The sequence below is a fragment of the Pelobates fuscus genome, chromosome 3 (assembly GCF_036172605.1).
Source record: "Pelobates fuscus isolate aPelFus1 chromosome 3, aPelFus1.pri, whole genome shotgun sequence".
Taxonomy (NCBI): Eukaryota; Metazoa; Chordata; class Amphibia; order Anura; family Pelobatidae; genus Pelobates; species Pelobates fuscus.
This window is the reverse complement of record NC_086319.1, coordinates 57,135,448-57,155,759: the sequence shown is the minus strand read 5'-3', so window position 1 is coordinate 57,155,759 and position 20,312 is coordinate 57,135,448. Positions and strand designations below refer to the sequence as shown.

General features: G+C 41.9%; 1 protein-coding gene across 4 annotated transcripts in view; it reads left to right on the top strand.

Moving 5' to 3' along the window:
- Positions 1-4,657: 4,657 nt before the first annotated feature.
- Positions 4,658-20,312, top strand: part of SOCS2 (suppressor of cytokine signaling 2) — a 34,158-nt gene continuing 18,503 nt past the window's right edge. The window contains exons 1-3 of one of the 4 annotated variants that reach the window (XM_063447101.1): positions 4,658-4,731; positions 8,129-8,198; positions 9,552-9,875. In XM_063447101.1, the coding sequence (XP_063303171.1) occupies positions 9,728-9,875 (148 nt within the window). In that variant the 5' untranslated portion in view covers positions 4,658-4,731; positions 8,129-8,198; positions 9,552-9,727. Of the gene's footprint in view, positions 4,732-6,966; positions 7,422-8,128; positions 8,199-9,551; positions 9,876-20,312 lie in introns of those variants that run through there. The other 3 variants (XM_063447102.1, XM_063447103.1, XM_063447104.1) reach the window with 3 other exon arrangements.

The following is a 20,312-nucleotide window of genomic DNA, read 5'->3' as shown; positions in this document are numbered from 1 at the left end:
TATTAGATAGGATGGTGTAGTTTGCTTGGAAAATTCTAATATAGATGAAAATAGTAGGGGGAAAGGTTTTCAATGCAAAGTATTCAATTTAAATTTTGTTTCTAATAAAGTTTAGAATTATTAAATGTATATTATTAAATGGTCCACCCCAGTTCAGACACTTGGAACCAAACGTGATCTTAAAATTGTGTTTACCAAAGTGTATATGTAGCGCTGCCTGTTCTTATTCACTTTCAGAAACTGATTAGGCTTTTCTGTTTAACCCCTTAAGGACACATGACATGTCATGATCCCCTTTTATTCCAGAAGTTTGGTCCTGAAGGTGTTAATGGACTTAAAGTGGATTCTGTAATGTTTACAAGACAGTAAATTTCTCCCCTGATTGGCAGAATGAACTATTTTGATAAGTCACAATGATTCTGATATTCCAGTCAGCAACAAAAAGACTTAACAGCCTCTACCCTTTACCCATATTGTCTACAAGGGAGCCCTGCTAAATGGGTGTTATAAATGTTATCACATGAATGGAATGGTTTTATATATAAAGAACTATATGCTGTGCTGTGTCACAAGCTTAGCTATAAAAATAAATACATAAATAAGATAATTTATATTGGAGGTATCATAATTAGCAAGTTACTACAAAACGAAGTGTTTCGGCTAAATTTTTACTACTTGCATTAGGCAGAACAATGAAAGGATCATTTCAATAGCATGTGTTAACAGCTATGTAGTTTAATAAACTACTCTATTTAAATAAATAAAAAAAAAAAGACAATCTAACCCACTTTAGGGGATTGTCCAGAAAAGAATAGAACATCTCACCCTTTCTGGACAGTGAATCCCAAACATGTATTGCTCTGGTTGTAAAGCACCTTACAGTGAGTGCAGAATTATTAGGCAAATGAGTATTTTGACCACATCATCCTCTTTATGCATGTTGTCTTACTCCAAGCTGTATAGGCTCGAAAGCCTACTACCAATTAAGCATATTAGGTGATGTGCATCTCTGTAATGAGAAGGGGTGTGGTCTAATGACATCAACACCCTATATCAGGTGTGCATAATTATTAGGCAACTTCCTTTCCTTTGGCAAAATGGGTCAAAAGAAGGACTTGACAGGCTCAGAAAAGTCAAAAATAGTGAGATATCTTGCAGAGGGATGCAGCACTCTTAAAATTGCAAAGCTTCTGAAGCGTGATCATCGAACAATCAAGCGTTTCATTCAAAATAGTCAACAGGGTCGCAAGAAGCGTGTGGAGAAACCAAGGCGCAAAATACCTGCCCATGGTCGGACGCACATCTGCAGAGCTCCGAGCGAGCCCACGAAAAAAAACCCCAAAAATCAACCCTTCCAACACGGCACATCATCGCCAGACAAGTGTGACCGATCATACTCGAGATGGGGCGGAAATCTAAAAAATACAAAGCAGATAAGATCCCGACAACCGCCGATATTGGCGATCTCCTGAGGAGGCCGCAAGGTGCGGTGAAGCCTGTCATGGCGCCTCTATCAGACGGACTTTCCTACTCCTCCAGCGAAACGTCCCTCCCAGACATGGAGGAGCTGGACACCAACCCTAACGGACCGAGAACCCGCCTACCCACCACGCGAGCGGAGAGCTCTCCAGTGACTGAGGGGACCCTGAAGGCCCTCTTGGACGACCTCCGCCGTAATTTAGCGGCCGACATCAACTCCTTCAAGGAAGAGATCAGCGGGGTGTCGAGACGCCTCCATGACACGGAGCATGCTACAGCGGCACATGAAACCCGCATAACAAACTTAGAACAAGAACTACGGGAGATACGGCGAGAACAGGCCCAGACCAAGAGCCGCATGGCAGCAATGGAAGATCGCAGGAGGTGGAAGAACGTCAAGATAAGGGGCATATCGGACCAGATCGGTACAGCCGAAATCCCTCACCTGCTCCGTAGATTATTTACGCAGCTTTTCTCGGCCAAGCAGGCCAAACTGATGGCCCTAGACGGTTGCTACAGACTCCCAGCGCCCACGCCACACTCCGCCGAGGCAAACAGGGACGTCATCGTCCGTTTTCAACATGGCCCAGACAGGCAAATGCTCCTGACAGCGGTGCGCAACAAATCACCGTATCCCTTTGAAGGGCACAAGCTAGCTTTTTTCCCGGACCTTTCCAGAGCAACCATGGAGTGGCGGAGGTCCCTGAAACCGCTGACAGCGGTGTTGATCCAACACAAAATACCCTACAAATGGAGCACCCCAAAATGCCTGCTAATAACCCGGGACACTGGCAACCTGAAAGTCCAAGACGCCTCGCACATCACTGAGACCCTCCAGCAATTGGGACTAAACTCGGACCCGGAAGGCGCCTTACCGGCAACACAGAAGTCGCATTTGCACACATGGGACCCAGCCACGGTTCGCCCATTTGTACCGGCCGCCAAACGAAGCAACGCCGACTCAGCTGCTGTCCCCTGAAAACCGCAATATTACTATAATGTTTACTGTTTGCTTATATGTTTTCATGTTTATTTTTCTTGTTTACTTTCAATGTTGGAAGGTCGCTCTATCGCTAGCTAAGAAGACTCATGTCACTAAGCGTAACACCAGATGATGCCTAATTGCACTTATCTACTAAACGGAGGGATGCACTACTAACCATCCCTCCCCCTCCCCCCCCCCATACCGCCCTTTGTTCTTACACCAAGGCCATCACGATACCCAGCGGGTGACAGCCTCTTGAATAGGAAGCCACCAACCGCTCCCCTATCCACTCCACCAAGAGGCAAAAGGCCTATACCGCCTCGCATAATTCACACCAACACCCATTCACTATCACGTACGAGGCGCTAGGCCTAACAAATACAGCACCAGGCAGTACAATCCAGCTCTCATTGCTCCTACAACCAGATTATACACCGGCCTGGTTTGCAATCTATACAATGCTCATAAAATGTGCCGTTTTCACACATGCCATACCATGTATTTTAATATGTTGACATTATTCCGCTTGCACCTGCTGTCGTGGCAGACCAAGTGTTGATGTTATATCTTGCACAACAAAAAATAAAGAATTAAAAAAAAAAAAAAATACCTGCCCATGAACTGAGAAAAGTCAAGCGTGCAGCTGCCAAGATGCCACTTGCCACCAGTTTGGCCATATTTCAGAGCTGCAACATCACTGGAGTGCCCAAAAGCACAAGGTGTGCAATACTCAGAGACATGGCCAAGGTAAGAAAGGCTGAAAGACGACCACCACTGAACAAGACACACAAGCTGAAACGTCAAGACTGGGCCAAGAAATATCTCAAGACTGATTTTTCTAAGGTTTTATGGACTGATGAAATGAGAGTGAGTCTTGATGGGCCAGATGGATGGGCCCGTGGCTGGATTGGTAAAGGGCAGAGAGCTCCAGTCCGACTCAGACGCCAGCAAGGTGGAGGTGGAGTACTGGTTTGGGCTGGTATCATCAAAGATGAGCTTGTGGGGCCTTTTCGGGTTGAGGATGGAGTCAAGCTCAACTCCCAGTCCTACTGCCAGTTTCTGGAAGACACCTTCTTCAAGCAGTGGTACAGGAAGAAGTCTGCATCCTTCAAGAAAAACATGATTTTCATGCAGGACAATGCTCCATCACACGCGTCCAAGTACTCCACAGCGTGGCTGGCAAGAAAGGGTATAAAAGAAGAAAATCTAATGACATGGCCTCCTTGTTCACCTGATCTGAACCCCATTGAGAACCTGTGGTCCATCATAAAATGTGAGATTTACAAGGAGGGAAAACAGTACACCTCTCTGAACAGTGTCTGGGAGGCTGTGGTTGCTTCTGCACGCAATGTTGATGGTGAACAGATCAAAACACTGACAGAATCCATGGATGGCAGGCTTTTGAGTGTCCTTGCAAAGAAAGGTGGCTATATTGGTCACTGATTTGTTTTTGTTTTGTTTTTGAATGTCAGAAATGTATATTTGTGAATGTTGAGATGTTATATTGGTTTCACTGGTAAAAATAAATAATTGAAATGGGTATATATTTGTTTTTTGTTCAGTTGCCTAATAATTATGCACAGTAATAGTCACCTGCACACACAGATATCCCCCTAAAATAGCTAAAACTAAAAACAAACTAAAAACTACTTCCAAAAATATTCAGCTTTGGTATTAATGAGTTTTTTGGGTTCATTGAGAACATGGTTGTTGTTCAATAATAAAATTAATCCTCAAAAATACTACTTGCCTAATAATTCTGCACTCCCTGTATATTTCCATTGCTGCAGGTAAAGCCTCCTTCAGTCTTAGTGAATGGCATCTTCTATATAAACAAATCCCCAGACTCTTAGAGACATATTGTCTATACAAAATGAGTTATTCTAACATCTACAAGATCCATTCCACGAGAAGAGAAGAGAAGAGAAGAGAAGAGAAGAGAAGAGAAGAGAAGAGAAGAGAAGAGAAGAGAAGAGAAGAGAAGAGAAGAGAAGAGAAGAGAAGAGAAGACCTCATTTAAAGCTGCAGTACACTGACACACCATGGCTGTATACCAATAAGCACCATGCATTGCCAATCGCCGCCACACCCTCACTAACTTATCCAACAACCACACCCCCAGTGGGTGCACTGTTATCTAGAAAGTACAAAGCAAACCCCATCAGTGCCAAGCACAGCTCCCTCCAGAGCAGTTACATTGTATCTCTCCATCGCTTCGGGAGGAGGAAGGTTCCTCACTGTGAGAGCGAAGTGTCTCCTGTTACAAGGTATTTAAAAATGGAATCCTCTATATCCTACAACAGGGGTAGGCAACCTTTTAGCAGCACTGTGCCGATATAGGATTGTGATGTCCCGTAGCGTGCCGATCCTATTTTTTTTAAATTGAGGTGTGTATGCTGCTGTATTCTGCTTGTGTTATTTTTACTGTAATTGCTTTGTATCGTTGTATTTGTGCGTATATGAGCTATTATATTGTATATGTGCACAGGGCTGCCATCAGGGGGGCCCGGACTGCTTTGGCAGTCCTGGGCCCCACTTTCTTTCTCTGCACACATAGATAGCGAATATCGGGGGCCCAGGCAGCACACAGCCTCTTCTCTTCTATTAAATCTCGTGAGACCCAGTTGCCAGGGCAACGCTCCGCGGGTCTCGCGAGAGTTATTGGAAGAGAGGAGAGAAGAGAAGAAGCTGTGTGCTGCCTGGGCTTCCTCTGCGGTAACAGGGAGCCGGGGCCCCCCCACCGAACCACCAGGGTTGGAATCTCCCCCCTCCCTGGACCCAGGTAAGCAGGGAGGGGGGAGAAACATTTAATTAAATTTAAAACATGTTAAAAAAATGTATGTGAAAATGCCCCTACCTCCCCCTCCCCCTCCCCACCAGATTGCACATTTACACACACACACACACACACACTACATACACTGACACAACACACACACACACACACTACATACACTGACACAACACACACACACACATACATACACTGACACAACACACATACTACATACACTAACACAACACACACTCACACTACATACACTGACACAACACACACACACACATACATACACTGACACAACACACACATATATATATATTCACTACACACTTACACACACTCTGCATTTACTACACAATTACACACACTCTGCATTCACTATACATTTACACACACTCTGCATTCACTGCACTAACACACACACTACATTCATTACACTGACACACTCTGCATTCACTACACACTAACACACACTCTGCATTCACTAGACACTAACACACACTCTGCATTCACTACACACTAACACACACTCTGCATTAATTACACACTAACACACACTCTGCATACACTAACTATGCACACACTCTGGATTCACTATACTGACACACACTCTGCATTAACTGTACACACAGCATCCACTACACAAACATCCTGTATTCACAGTACACACACTACATCTACCACAAATTGAAACACTCTGCATTCACGATACACAGACACTGCCTCTATTACACACACTACATCCACTACAGACACTGCATCCACTAAACACATTTCATCTAGTACAAACATTACATCCACTACACACACACTACATCACTGTACACACACTACATCCACTACACAAACACACACTCTGCATTCACTGCACAAACACAAACACTACATCTATTACACACATTCTAATTCACTTCCACTATACACACCACATTCAGTCCTACATCATTGTCAGCGGACAAAGCAGGGTGTGAGCGGGCCCGGGGGGTGGGGGCAGACCTTGTGCTTTGTCAAAATTTCTGATGGCAGCCCTGTATGTGCATTAGTAGTTTATGGTATCGTGTATGATACATATGAATGTGGGCTGTGTATGAGGGCTGCTTGTGGAATTGTGTGTGGATGGATATGTCACATTGCGTTTTTGGTAGTGTGTGGGGGCTGTTTGGGGTATTGCATGTGAGAGGCTGCATGTGGGATTGTGTGCATGTATGTGGATTGTTAGTGGTGTTGCGTTAGTGGGGATTGTGTGTATGTTTGTGTGTGGGCTGTTTATTATTTGTATGAGGGGAGGCTTATTCTGCAGGTCTGTTTATATCTAGCAGTGTGAGTGGCTTCCCTGGGTTCCAGTGGAGACCAGGCTGGCCAGGTACAGGTCAAAGACAGGAGCTGCAACAGCAGCTGCAGGCTGCTCTACTGCAGTGTGGATTCCCATTCACAAGTGCTGGGAGGAACTGATCTGAGGTCACTTCCTCTACGTTCTGCAATGCATAAATTGAGGATTTTCCTTCACCACCTTTTCGCATTAGCAGATATCTGAAGTATCGCTGAGACGCCTGATAGGCCAGAGCCTGTTTGGCTCTAGCAGCCTTGAGTGCCGTGGAAAGACACCTCAAGTGCCGTGCACGGCACTAGTGCCGTAGGTTGCCTACCCCTGTCCTACAATATCAGAACAAAACAGCATTGCACGTCTTTGTAGCCCTTGTTTTAACTCGAGACTGCAGTACGCCTAGCCGCCGAAGGGCGGCAGCAGAGTTCAGTATTTTTTTTCTCTTTCTTTTTATACTGAGACCTGGGTCACGTGTTCCAATTCCTGGAAAGTTCCTGGAAAGCCGCCTTTTGCATTTACCAGATATGGGAAGGAAAGGAGGGAGAGACAGGAGAGCCGATCACACGAGTTGGGAGGGAGTGGAGGAGACCGAGAAGCAGAGACATGGACGAGTGATGGGGGGGTGAAACCAGGCTCCCCCCCTCTCACCCCACAATTACAACAACACACTCACAAAAGCCACGTTTAACTCCAGACGGCTCGTCTTCCTCCAGGGTGGCTGATGGATGTGATGATAGTGCTGGGGATGGTGTACAGCTTTAATTCACCTTGCGTGCCGCTGCAGTGTGTCTTGCCGTGCTTGGGGAGCCAGTGCAATGACTGAGGAGCTGCCCAGCCTGCTCTGTGTGTGTGTGTGTATGTATGAGACTGCTTCCCCCTCTCACCTCCCCCTATCACAGATCACCCCACATTGGGGGAAGCCCAAGTGAGCTCTAGGAGACGGAGAACCCCCCTCCCAAATCATATCAGTGACTGCAGAAGAAATGCAGCCTTTTGGGGACGTGAGAACCCCCAATCCTAGCATGACTGAAGAAGGACGGCAATAATTTGGGCTTTTGGGGACACAGATATCCCCCCCCCCCAGTCGTTTGGAGGGGACACACAGAAACCCCTCAGTGACTAGAAGGAAGGCAGTCTTTTGGGGACACAGACAATCCCCCTCCTCCACCCTCATCCTATCACTGACTGCAGAAAGAGACAGTATTTGGGGTTTTTGGGGACACAGAGAATCCCAAATCTTATCAATGACTTCAGATGGAAGACAGTATTTGGGGGACATACAGAGAAACCCCATATCCTATTTGTGACTGAAGAAGGAATGCAGAATTTTGGGGAGGCTGTACAAGCTTCCCCCGCACCTCAACTTTACATGAACCGCTATAACTGAACCGGAATTGGGGGGTATTAATCAAAACACAGACCTTCAGGGAAAAGCAGCCCAATGAGATTAGAGCAAGGGGTTGATCCAGGATATGCACCCCCTCAGCCACATATTTAGGGTTTAAGTCACATCTTTGGCTGTTTTTGTAGCATTTGTGTTTTTTCTCTTTAATAAAAGGAAGTCAATGCGGATCTCTGGATTTTTCTTCTTCTCAAAGCGGGTAAAACCAATGACAAGAGATCAGAAGGTAATGTCTGTGTGTGCATATATATCGATCCTTGATTGTGTCTGGGAGGGTTTATATGGGAAATCCTGTTAAAGGTGTCTGGGAAGGTTACTGTCGAGCAGTCAGTTTCCTAGACAGACCAGAACACCTCTAGTTGGTTAGAACGATTATTCTCCTTTCTAGCAACAATGCATTCTAATATCATAGAAGAAACACATGTATTGGCCAGCTCTCCATGTGGTCATATAGGTAGCTGTATCCCAGTGATCACCTATAGACCCTGTAACCGTTTATTCGTTATCCTAAAACGTGATTGTTTATTTTGTCTACGTTCGACGTTCCATCCGCTCGATCTCCAACCAGGTGCTATTTTAATTAAAACTCGATCAGTAGATTCTAATCGACCATTTTATAAAACTAAACACTGTTAGTTTGCCAAAATCCATTGCGATCCAGATTTTCTGAGTGTAAATTCCGACACAAATCTGTACCTACTATACTCTAATTATCCCCTGCTTCCAAAAAATAGATCAAACCAGAAAAAACTATATTGAGACATTTTATTACATGGATAACTGTAAAATTCTGAATCTTCCTGCCAAGTTTTATATATTGTGTTTTTTTCTTTTTAATGTTTTTTTACCTATCCTGCTTTTATTGAACACATGGCAAGCGTAAAATCCTAATTTATACGTTATTCTGTTTATAGGTGTTTGGTTTTACAACAGAACACTATTGTGATTATTAGTATAATTGGTTTATCTTTTGTATCTCTCTATGAGTCGATACTATCTGCTTAATAACTCTTTATGGCTTAAAATAAGTTACTTTGCAAAACCGACTGGTTCATTGTTTTGATATGAAGAAGAATAATTGTATTTCGTGAAATGACATAATACACCTGTACTTTCGTTTTGACTCTGTAAGAGCCCTATTTATGTGATGCACTGAAGATATTATGGGGAGGGGGAGGGAGGAGGAATGTAGACATCAGATAATTTAGCCCTAATCTTCTAGCTAAGTTTTGGGTGAGTTGCACCCAATTTTTATGCTGCTAGTTTTGGGGGGGTGATGGCTAATTAATTTCACTATTATAAATTCCAACATACTCTCCTCTATTTATCCTGGATCTTCAATACATCCAGTGATTTTATACATAGCCGTCAATGTTTGGAGAGGGAAAGGAGTAATTTTAATAGACATATTTAATTTCGTGATGCATTGCTTTTTTACTGATCCCCTTGCCTTCAAATAATTTAAATACTAATTATTATTATTGTGCATGAAACTGATTGTCTTATACTGAATATCGTTATTCCTATATTTAGAGGGAGTTTCCCAGGTCAATAATTCCCCTGTTTTTCCCCTTTGCAGGAAGGTGGGATCGTTGGATAGTAAGAGAGGGTGTCCTGTCGCCTGGCTGTGATATCTTTTGAGGATAGGGGTCATGCACTTTAACAGGCGATAGAAGCTGCGATTGGGTTTATCGGCCGACTTGTCCTAGCGGTGCAGCAGCAGAGTGAAGACCTAGCGTACCGCAGGGCCCTCCAATGACTCTGAGATCGCCCGAAACGTCGGCAGATCCCAGCATTATTCAAGACGGCTCCGGGCCCCGGGAACCCCCGCATGTGGTCCCCGAGGTGGACCCTGACAGAGAGGATCCTGTCGCTGTGTCCATGGGGGAGCTCAGGAAGTCAGGTAGGTCTCCCCAAAAGCTGGGCTTGATGCTCTTAGATTAAGACTTTATTAATTAGCGGCGCACTCTCTATCCCCCAAACTGATCTAATTATTTCAGTGCAAGTGGGCTATACAGGGGTACGGTACCCCAATTAGCCCTCTGGGTGAGCTATAAAAGGGTACCCCAATCTAGCCCTCTGGGTGTGCAAGTGCATATGGACTGTTTGGTTCTTGCTTCTGGGGCAGATATCACTGGTTCGTAGAACTCGTTGGGGTACAAGGAAAGACAAAATATCTATTTTTATTGATAAGCCCAACAGTGAGTGTCAGCATCAGGCTAAGTGGCTTTAATTCCACAACGCTGCAAGTTACAGTTAGCCATTATCTATCACATTATTGCCACAGAATCCTGAACATTTTGCTATAGGCAACTTTAATACAGTTGTAACTGTGTGTGTGTGTGTGTATGTTTAGAAAATAATTTTTCCTCTGCAAATGTATTTGTAAAACATAAGTTCTTATAAATTTCCAGATTTCATTCAACCTGGGATCAGTGTAATGTGCTGATACATGATTTGGTATTTTTTTTTTTTTTGGTGGATTTATTAATTATTATTATTTTTATTTTTTTTAACTGCAATAATTTGTGTAAAAAGACAAAACGACAATGTATTGTGTATAATGAGATATTGGAGATGTATATTGTGTCAAAATAACAGGAGTGTTTGAAAGAAGTATGGAGTAGTGGAATGTTATTGATCAGTGTTGCTTTTGACCTGAATTTTAAGACCCTGTGCATTGATTAGCAGGGAGAACTAATTCCTTACATATATTGGGTGCTTTAAGAACTCCCTAAATGTTGGCTTTTTAAAAAAAAAAAAAAAAAATATATATATATATATATATATATATATATATATATATATTCAGTTCGGAAATAAAACTGGTAATGTGTTTACATACCACTGGCAGAGAAGCTGATATTTGTTTATAATTAACTTTGAACTCTTAGCTTTTTTTTTTTTTTTTTTTTTTTTTTTGTAAATAACTTGCATTAAATTCAATGTAATATATTCTAATATTGCTGCATGTGAAAGCAGGACTCTGCCTTTGTATTTTTTTTAATAGTCCACAGAATAATGTAATTTCTTGACTTACATTGTCAAATGTATTAACCGTTCTTGTACTGTGCGCTTATCCAGAGCACTTTACTATTTTTGAAAAGAGTACCTTGGTAATTTTATACATAAAGTCCAGATACAATGTTTTTGTATCTACATATAGTATACATATCCTGCCACACACATGTAACCCATGTTTGTTAACTTTGTGACTTACTCGTCCTTTTGGCAGATAGATCTGTTTTGTAGAGCTGTGTAATGTTTTTGTATTCTGAATAGGGCATGTGACTTTTCGAACTGGTTTCATTATTTCCGATTTGCACTTTGCTACTTTTTTAATATTTTTACCATTGGTGCATTATTTCCTCAACCAATGTCCTGCTAATATTCAGTATGTTTAACTAGCAACTAAGTGACTTGCTACAGCCTGTGATGAGCGATTTACTATTAACAGAGTTCAATTTACCAAAAGGTGAATCTTGGCAAGTGCCTAGGGGCCCAGATAGTTTAAATACAAATGTTAAGTATTCACAGTCCTCGGCAACCTCCCAACTACGGCTCAAATCATTCCTCATCCCTGAATATTCTTTGCTGGGAGTGAGCACAACTACTACATGGGTGCTTAACTCTGAGGGAAGAATAGACTGAAAGGAAGGCAGCTCCAGAGTATGCGTTGGATTTGGGTGTGGGATGTGTGTGTACGTACAACTACATAAACATGCACACATCTCACATGCAATATACAAACACAGCTTTTAAATGAATGCAGCTTATTAACGAAACTCCTGATCTGGGGAGTGGAGAAACAAAAACTTCCATCTCTGCCATAGTTACTGTTCTGAGTTCAGTGAACCCCCCCATCATCATTCTATTTAAAGAGTTAAAGTTGTGGGGAAAGTGTATGTGTGACATGGGACTGCATTGCCTGTGAAAATGGAAGGCCCCCCAAAAATATCTAGAAGTCTCTGCAGAGTTAAGTCTGTTACGGAAAGTGTTATATTTGGCGAGCAGCAAAAGTGAACATAGTCCAAAAACTGGTAAATGTAACCATACAAAGCTCACTGCATAAATCAGGCCACATTTAATGTCTTCTGAAGATTAGCAGTCAGTTTGTCTGTGCTGGAATTGTTTCTGCGTCTGATGCCTTTATTTACTTCTGACATTTTCAAGCCTGCTTTCAACTTCAAAATGTCACTTAGGAAATGTTTGACAAGTGCTAGAGCATAGCAAATCCCGGCTTCTAGAAGCTTAACTGGCAACTATGTGACATCAAAATAAAGTACGTATTTCAGTAGCCTGCCTTTGATTATTTTATATTGTGCCAACTTTACTGTTCTGCAGGGGGTAGAGATTAGAGATGAAGAGAGCCCTGATAAGTGACTTTGGTTTATGTGTTGTTTTTATTATAATTTTTTTATTTTTTTATTTAAACTTTCTCCTGCCTTTCCATTTCCCCCTCTTTGTTTTGGAGATGGTATCGTGAGTTTAGGGCATCGAAAATAAAAAATATTCTTCTAGTGGGTCCTTATTGAACAGACCGCTTCCCTCGAATTTAGTGCTCTAACTGCATTGTCTACCTCAGTGTAATGAACTGATTTCAAGATTCTAAAGATTATTTTAAAATATTTTTTGTATATAGCATATTACAATTTAAAGTTTGGGTCATGGAGTTCATTCTATAAAAATAGGTTGCCAACCTAGTACGTTATACGTTCCTGTCGAAAGTTCACTGTAACCCAAAAACAGATACTAGTTTACCACTTGCACTGGGGGCTGTAACTGCAGTGTTACTGAATATACTTTGCCTGCTCTAAAATTACAGTGGAGAACTAAACTAAACTGTCACTTTCTAATGTTTGTGGGAGGATTCTTATTATTTTTTTATTTTATTTTTAATTCCCCATTATTTTCTATAATGCATGTGCAAGGTGTTTTATATTTGCATGTTTTTCATTCTTTCCGTTTTTTTCTTTTTTTACTTTTTCAAAGATGCTGTTTTAATTACTTCTGGCAAACTGCTTGCTGCTTGGTTTCCAGAACTCCTCACCATCCGGGATTAGAACAGTGCTGTAAATTTATTTTAATTTCCTAGCACTTTCCTTCAGCTCTTGGTATGGCCGTAGGAATGTAACATTTGCAATTTGTGTTCTTTCAAAGTCTTTTCTGTTCCTAGAAATGAAAAGAGCCAAGACCTGCAATTATGAACAGTGGAAAACAACCATTTACTATTTTCAGGCAAAAGGAGCCTTTTGGTTCTACTAAACCTTCAAGTTAAAAGTGTGTGTGTGTGTGTATAAAATCTTGTTGATGCAAGATGGCAGCTGAAATAAGTTCAATATAAAAGGTATTCTAAGATTCAAACAGATTTTTAAAATGGGGAAACTTTCTGGAGATCCTTCTTTCTCATGTGTAAAGCATTTCTGAGCAAGACGACACAGAATTCAAAGTTGAGCTGTGATCCAGGGATTAAAAGGACCTGAGAGCAGATTATATACAGAATGTAGTAAGAAGGCATATATAGAACCTACATATACACATGTAAATGTGCACACACAAATGCACCCAAGTATGGGAAAGCATATGTTTACAGATTATGTTGAGTATTGGCAATATTATAACTGCATGTATAGTACATTAGAAATCCTCTTAACGTCTGGATACATATTATAGAAAGGGAAGATTTTGATTGCTTTTTGTTTTTGGTGGTGGGACCAGAAACCAAAGTCGACATTTAATCCTTTTCTTGCTGTTTAAAATGAATAAATATAAAAAATAATCGTTCCGACTTTAAAAGCTCGCACGTAGTTCTATATATGCTATTCTGCATTCTTGAAAGGGAGTACGTGCATTCTTAATGTGTGTAAATTTTTTTATATATATATATATTTTTTTTTTTTGTTTTGTTTTGTTTTTTCCCCTTTGCCCTAATCAGAACTGTATATTATCTGCTCGCATGTCACTTTAACCTCTGTATCACACATTCTCTTTGAATTCAATGTGTCGTCTTGCACCGGAACACTTTAGACTTGAGAAAGGGAGGATCTCCCAAAAGTTTGCCTTATCAAACGTCTATTCTTCTAATAAAGGTATTAGAAAATACTAATTTATTCTGTTTTACATCTGAGTCTCTGGACAATACAGCTACAATCTCTGTTCCCTTTTTTTTTTTTTTTTGTATTTTTTTTTTGTTAGAAGCAATAGAAGCAATTCTCTAAGATTCTTGCTATATAGTTATGAGCACATACATCTAGTTTGATGGAATCAGATCAAGGTAATAGTGGCTGCTAGGCCAAGGACAAGGTGGGTGGAAGTTAATAAGGGTAGAGAGCAGGGAATAAACGGAGTAGTAAAGTAAGATGAGTAGACTTCAGGGTCTTTAATAGACCTTCAACTGATTGGGACTAGGAACTATGAAGCTCATGCATAGAGTTCCATAAAATCACACAAGATGTTGGTAATAGAATTTGATGAGTAGTTCTGTCCCAGTAGCAGTGTTGAGAGGGAAATAGCAGAGAACGGGTTATCTCCATTTAAGGAGAAGACTGTTATGCTTTCCCTGTCCTTCAAAATGAAAGGTGAAGTTTAATAAAGGAATGTTTTTTAAAGAAGAAATCACAGATGACTAATTGGCTTTAAGGCAGAGATGTATAAAGGGTAGACAGAGAATGGGAAAAAGGCAATGGAAAGGGCTTGTAGTAGATAATCTTCCATTTCTGGTTGTGTCAGATGGTAAGAAGATTGTGGGTTGGAGAGTCTGGATGTGCAGGAGGATAATGGTAATTGGGGTGGAAGGAGATGAAATGAGCAGGAGGAAAAAGTGAAATGTGGAAACGGGAAAAACTGGATGCCTTCTATAAAGTAATGGCTTTGATGGTCAATAGGGTCAGACAGAAGGGAAGCATAAATGTAGCCGTCATTGGAACTACTCTACTGTGCATGTCGTAGACTGAAGGGTAAGAGTCCTTCAACAAACCATTGGTCTTCAGATTCTAGAACATAATGTGTTCCATAGCATTGTGTTGTGGGTGATGAACCACTGACTAAAGTAACTGAAGAGTTTGCATCCTATTGGCTCTACCTCAGGATTAATTATATGGAGGCTTCGCAGTTTTGCGAAGACTGCTTTTCTCTTTTTCGTCCTTGATTATTGACAATAAAATGTAATTACTTGAGACTTTATGGGTGCGACATTGACCATAGCTTAGAGCATGTTCTTAACACGAACATCTACTGATGTCTGCAAAGGGGTGTGTGCGAGCGCACGCATATTCCTATATATTCCTGTTCTGGATTCTTGAATGTGACTTTTTTTCCCCTTCTAGTACTGTTGTGTCCCCTTACTTTCCATTTTCCTTAGAGGACCACTAAAGGCACACAGACCACTTCATCTTAATGAAGTGGTTTTGGTGCAGTGCCCTGTAGTTTTAACTCTACAATGTAAATCAGCTATTTTGTTGACCTTGCAGGGTTAACACATCTCTAGAGGCTGTCTTTTTGAGCTGCATTTAATTAATGCAGCATGGTGACTTGCTGTGCATGCATACTAACCTCCAAATGCTTCCCTGTTGTGAAGCTTTGGATTTCCTGATGACCTTGGGCAATGCGGTCAGGTGGCCATGGAGAGAGCAGCATGGCGAGAGAAGAAAGGCAAGTAATACTCCCCCCTCCCCCACCTTAATGTACAATGAGCAGGAGTACACCTGAAGCTACAGGTACACTAAAAATTATATTAAGCAAAAATATGCAGTTAAAGCAACACCATAGTATCTGGAATACAAACGTGTATTCCTGACCGTATAGCTTTAAAAACATTAAGGTGTTAAACTCGCCTGATTTCCAGTGATGTGTGGATCTTGTTGTGGCTGGCCCTGCCCCACTACACCTCCTTGACTGAGATCATCAAAGTTGACTATCTCATCCTATCCAATGCTTTCCCCTAGAAAGCATTGGGAGGCTATTGCTCAATTACCGCAAAATGACACCATGCACCAATCCTCTACTCGGATGCTTTGAATCAATGCATCTCTAAGCCATGCATCACTATACCACTATACCTAGGAAGCCACTGGCCACGGCCACTGGAGGTGTTCCTAGGCTGTAATGTAAACACTGCCTTTTCTCTGTCATTGTAGTGTGGTTATCTTTTCTTCTGGTGTTTCTCTGATATGGCAGTGTAATGTTTACATTTAAAAGTCTGCAGGGATAGGCTATAGACACCGGAACAACAACATTAAGTTGTAGTTCTGGTGACAACAGTGTCCTTGTTAAAAACCCAGATATTCTACAAATATGTAAAACTTTAATAAAAATTATTTGAAAAAAAAAAAAAAAATACAAATATGTAAAACTTTAATAAAAATTATTTGAAAAAAAAAAAAACCCAGATATTCTATCAAACTGAGCAAGTTTTTTACCAATCTGGAGTGGGCTGCTTTTTATTTTGGCAAGATATCCAATATTCACACATTGTAATTTCGAGGGGGGAGGGGAGGGAAGAAGGAGAGAATCATAAAAAGAGATGTTTTATAGCCAAAATGTTGAGTGTTTGCTCAATGACTCCTGTCATTTCTTTACGTTAAATTATGTTTAGTTTTTTTTTGTCTTTGCATGTGCTATAAGTATAATACTTATTCTCTTTGTGCAATAAGACATCTGGATTTGTATCTCTATTTGAAGTAATTTTCTCACTGTGGTTTAAGTTTAAATATTTGATGGGCTAAAGATAACTTTTTACATTTAACTACAGGTGATACTCGAAAAATTAGAATATCGTGAAAAAGTTCATTTATTTCAGTAATGCAACGTAAAATAAAAGGGGAAACTAATGAGACGCATTACATGCAAAGCAAGATGGTTCAAGCCGTGATTTGTCATAAGTGCGATGATTATGGCTTACAGCTCATGAAAACCTCAAATCCACAATCTCAGTAAATTAGAATATTACATGTAATCAATAAAACAAGGAGTGTACAGAGAACAATATCGGACCTCTGAAAAGTATAAGCATGCATATGGATTCAGTACTTGGTTTGGGCCCCTTTTGCAGCAATTACTGCCTCGATGCGGCGTGGCGTGGAAGCCATCAGCCTGTGGCACTTCTGAGGTGTTATGGAAGACCAGGATGCTTCAATAGCGGCTTTCAGCTCTTCTGCATTGTTTGGTCTCATGTCTCATTTTTCTCTTGGCAATACCCCATAGATTCCCTATGGGGTTCAGGTCAGGCGAGTTTTCTGGCCAATCAAGCACAGTAATCCCTGTCATTGAACCGGGCTTTGGTGCTTTTGGCAGTGTGGGCAGGTGCAAAGTCCTGCTGGAAAATGAAGACCGCATCCCCATAAAGCTTGTCTGCGGAAGGAAGCATGAAGTGCTCCAAAATCTCCTGGTAGACGGCTGCGTTGACCCTGAACTTAATGAAGCATAGTGGACCAACACCAGCAGATGACATGGCTCCCCAAATCAACACAGACTGTGGAAACTTCACACTGGACAAGCATCTTGCAGTGTGTGCCTCTCCATTCTTCCTCCAGACTCTGGTTCCTTGGTTTCCAAACGAGATGCAAAAGTTGCTCTCATCAGAAAAGAGGACTTTGGACCACTGAGCAACAGACCAGGTCTGTTTTTCTTTAGCCCAGGTAAGACGCTTCTGACGTTGTTTGTTGTACAGGAGCGGCTTGACAAGAGGAATACGACATCTGAAGCCCATGTCCAGGATCCGTGTGTGTGCTGTGGCTCTTGATGCACTGACTCCAGCCTCAGTCCACTCCTTGTGAAAGTCCCCAACACATTTGAATGGCCTTTTCCTGACCATCCTCTCCAGGCTGCGGTCATCCCTGCTGCTTGTGCACCTTTTTATTCCACACTTTTCCCTTCCACGTAACTGTCTATTAATGTGCTTTGATACAGCACTTTGGGAACATCCAACTTCCTTTGTGTCAATGATGGTTTTCTGCACAACTGTCAGGTCTGCAGTCTTCCCCATGATTGTGATTCCTACTGAACCAGACTAAGAGGCAATTTAAAGGCTCAGAAACCCTTTGCAGGTTTTATGGCTTACTTAGCTGATTAGAGTGGGCCTCTGAGCCTAGATTATTGCACCTTTTCACAATATTCTAATTTACGGAGATTGTGGATTTGAGGTTTTCATGAGCTGTAAACCATAATCCTTGCACTTATGACAAATCACGGCTTGAACTATCTTGCTTTGCATGTAATGCGTCTATCTCTTATATTAGTTTCCACTTTTACTGAAATAAAAACTTTTTTTCACGATATTCTAATTTTTTGAGTATCACCTGTAAATACAGTGTGCAGTGGTATATATCCTTATTTTGTTTTGGTGGGAGGGGGAGAGGGGTTTGTTGCCTGCATTTGGTCCCTTGTGCACTGTTGTGGTTATATTGTCACTTGTGTTTTATTTGGTTTTTGTTTGGGTTTTTTTTTTTCTTACTAACAAGTCAATTTAAATTGCATTATTAGCAGACTTTCCATCTTTTAAGTGGTTATTTTAAATGGACACTATAGCCACCGGAACGACTACAGCTTAATGTAGTTGTTCTGGTGTTTGCTGCGTGTCCGTGAAGGCAGAGAAGAGGCAGTGTTTCCATTACTAGGAACAGCTAATGGTAGTGACTCAGCCACTAGAAGTGCTGCATTGACGTTCAGCATCTCCCAGGGGTCAAGTCCTGGGGAAAATGTGGGACCCCCCCCCCCAAAAAAAAATGTATACGCTGAGGGAGGGGGTGACAGAGGGGCTGGTATGACTTGGGGAAGGTGTTAGTAATAACTTTTGTTTCCCTGGTGGTCTGGTGGGCTCTCTCCAGTCTGCAGCTCCGCCGGTTGTGAGCTGCAGACTGTGCTGTATTTTGCGATATCCAGAAGTCAAAGCGTTGCTGTGGTAACCCACGGCAACGCTCTGGCCAGAGATCCTGAGATACCGCAGTCTGCATCACACACACCTGACAGAGCTGCAGACTGTGCTTGCTCTCTCCCCGGGCAGACAGGAGGGGCTTCGCACCCGTCAGCACACAGGGCAAGCTGCCGAGGACCCGACCAATCACTCTGCTGCTAGCCTGAAGAAGGGCTAAAAGCAAAATAGAACTACCTGCCTGCAGGGCTAGCCTTAGACCTTTAGGTGCCCTGTACAAAATATTTTCACAGCGCCTCCTGGCCACATCCCTCTCTAGCCACTTCCTGTTCCTTGTGTCTAGTGCCAGTGTGTTTGTAGTGTCAGTCTTTGTGATTTGAGTACGTCTATGTTGCACAATTCTGTGTGTGCATTTTTCAAAGTAGGTGAGTAACTAACTGTGGGGAATGTCCGTTTCTGTGTGTAAATATATGGATGAAATTGTGTATGTTTGTAACTATTTGCGTGTTGTGGCGTGCGTGTGTGTGTAAATACAGTGACTGAAAATGTACGTACATTTAAATTTTTGAACTAGTTTGCCTTTTTCTCACAGGTGTATTTCTCATTATATTCTCACGTGTCTTTCTCCCTTATTTCTGCGTATTTGTGTCCCAATGTGTTTCTACCCATCTAGTTCCTGTGTTTTTCATTCTACCTATATTCACACTTGTCTATTTTAATCCATCTCTCTCCTGCTTGTCTATTAACCATCCTTCCCTCACTGTCACTGGTGTCTTTCACCTGTTCTTTGCTATAACTGTCACTCGTGCTCTGCGCACACACATCTCCATACTTGCCTCTCTCCCTCATTTCCCATCACCAATTCTAATTTATCTTGTATCCCATTCGTCTCTTCTTCTATCAACACTTTCCAAACTTTGTTTCTCCTCTACTTCTAGCCCAGCTGTCTCTCACTTATCCCATATCCCCATTATCCCCCTGTGCTTCCCCCAGTTCTCATCTGTTGTCTCTCCATTCTTCCTCTTTTCTGTCTCCATTATCCCCCGACCCTCCACAATTTCTAAACTCTATTAGCCACATGACACCCACTTAATCATCAAAGTCCTTCTGTCACACTGTCTCCCAATCTCTATTACCCTCAGTGTGCTTTCCTCTCACCCAGAGTGTGTCCATTTAATTTACTTACGTACTATTTTGTGCTGGACAGCAGTGTTAGGTGTTGATCTTCCTGTGCACTCCATCGCAGAGCTCCTCAGTGGCAGGCAGACATTCTCTGTATGGGAGTAGAGACAGAGCATAACTCCTTCTCCCATGACTCAATCAGCAACGGGAAACTCCTGCAGGCAGTGTGAAGTCAGAAATCCCCCGTGTGCACTGTGACTCTAACAGCAATGAGAGCTCAGCTAGTCTTCCATCTCCAGGTGAGAGGAGCCTCCTGGATCCTTGCAATCTCTAAGACAGCCTGCCTGTCAG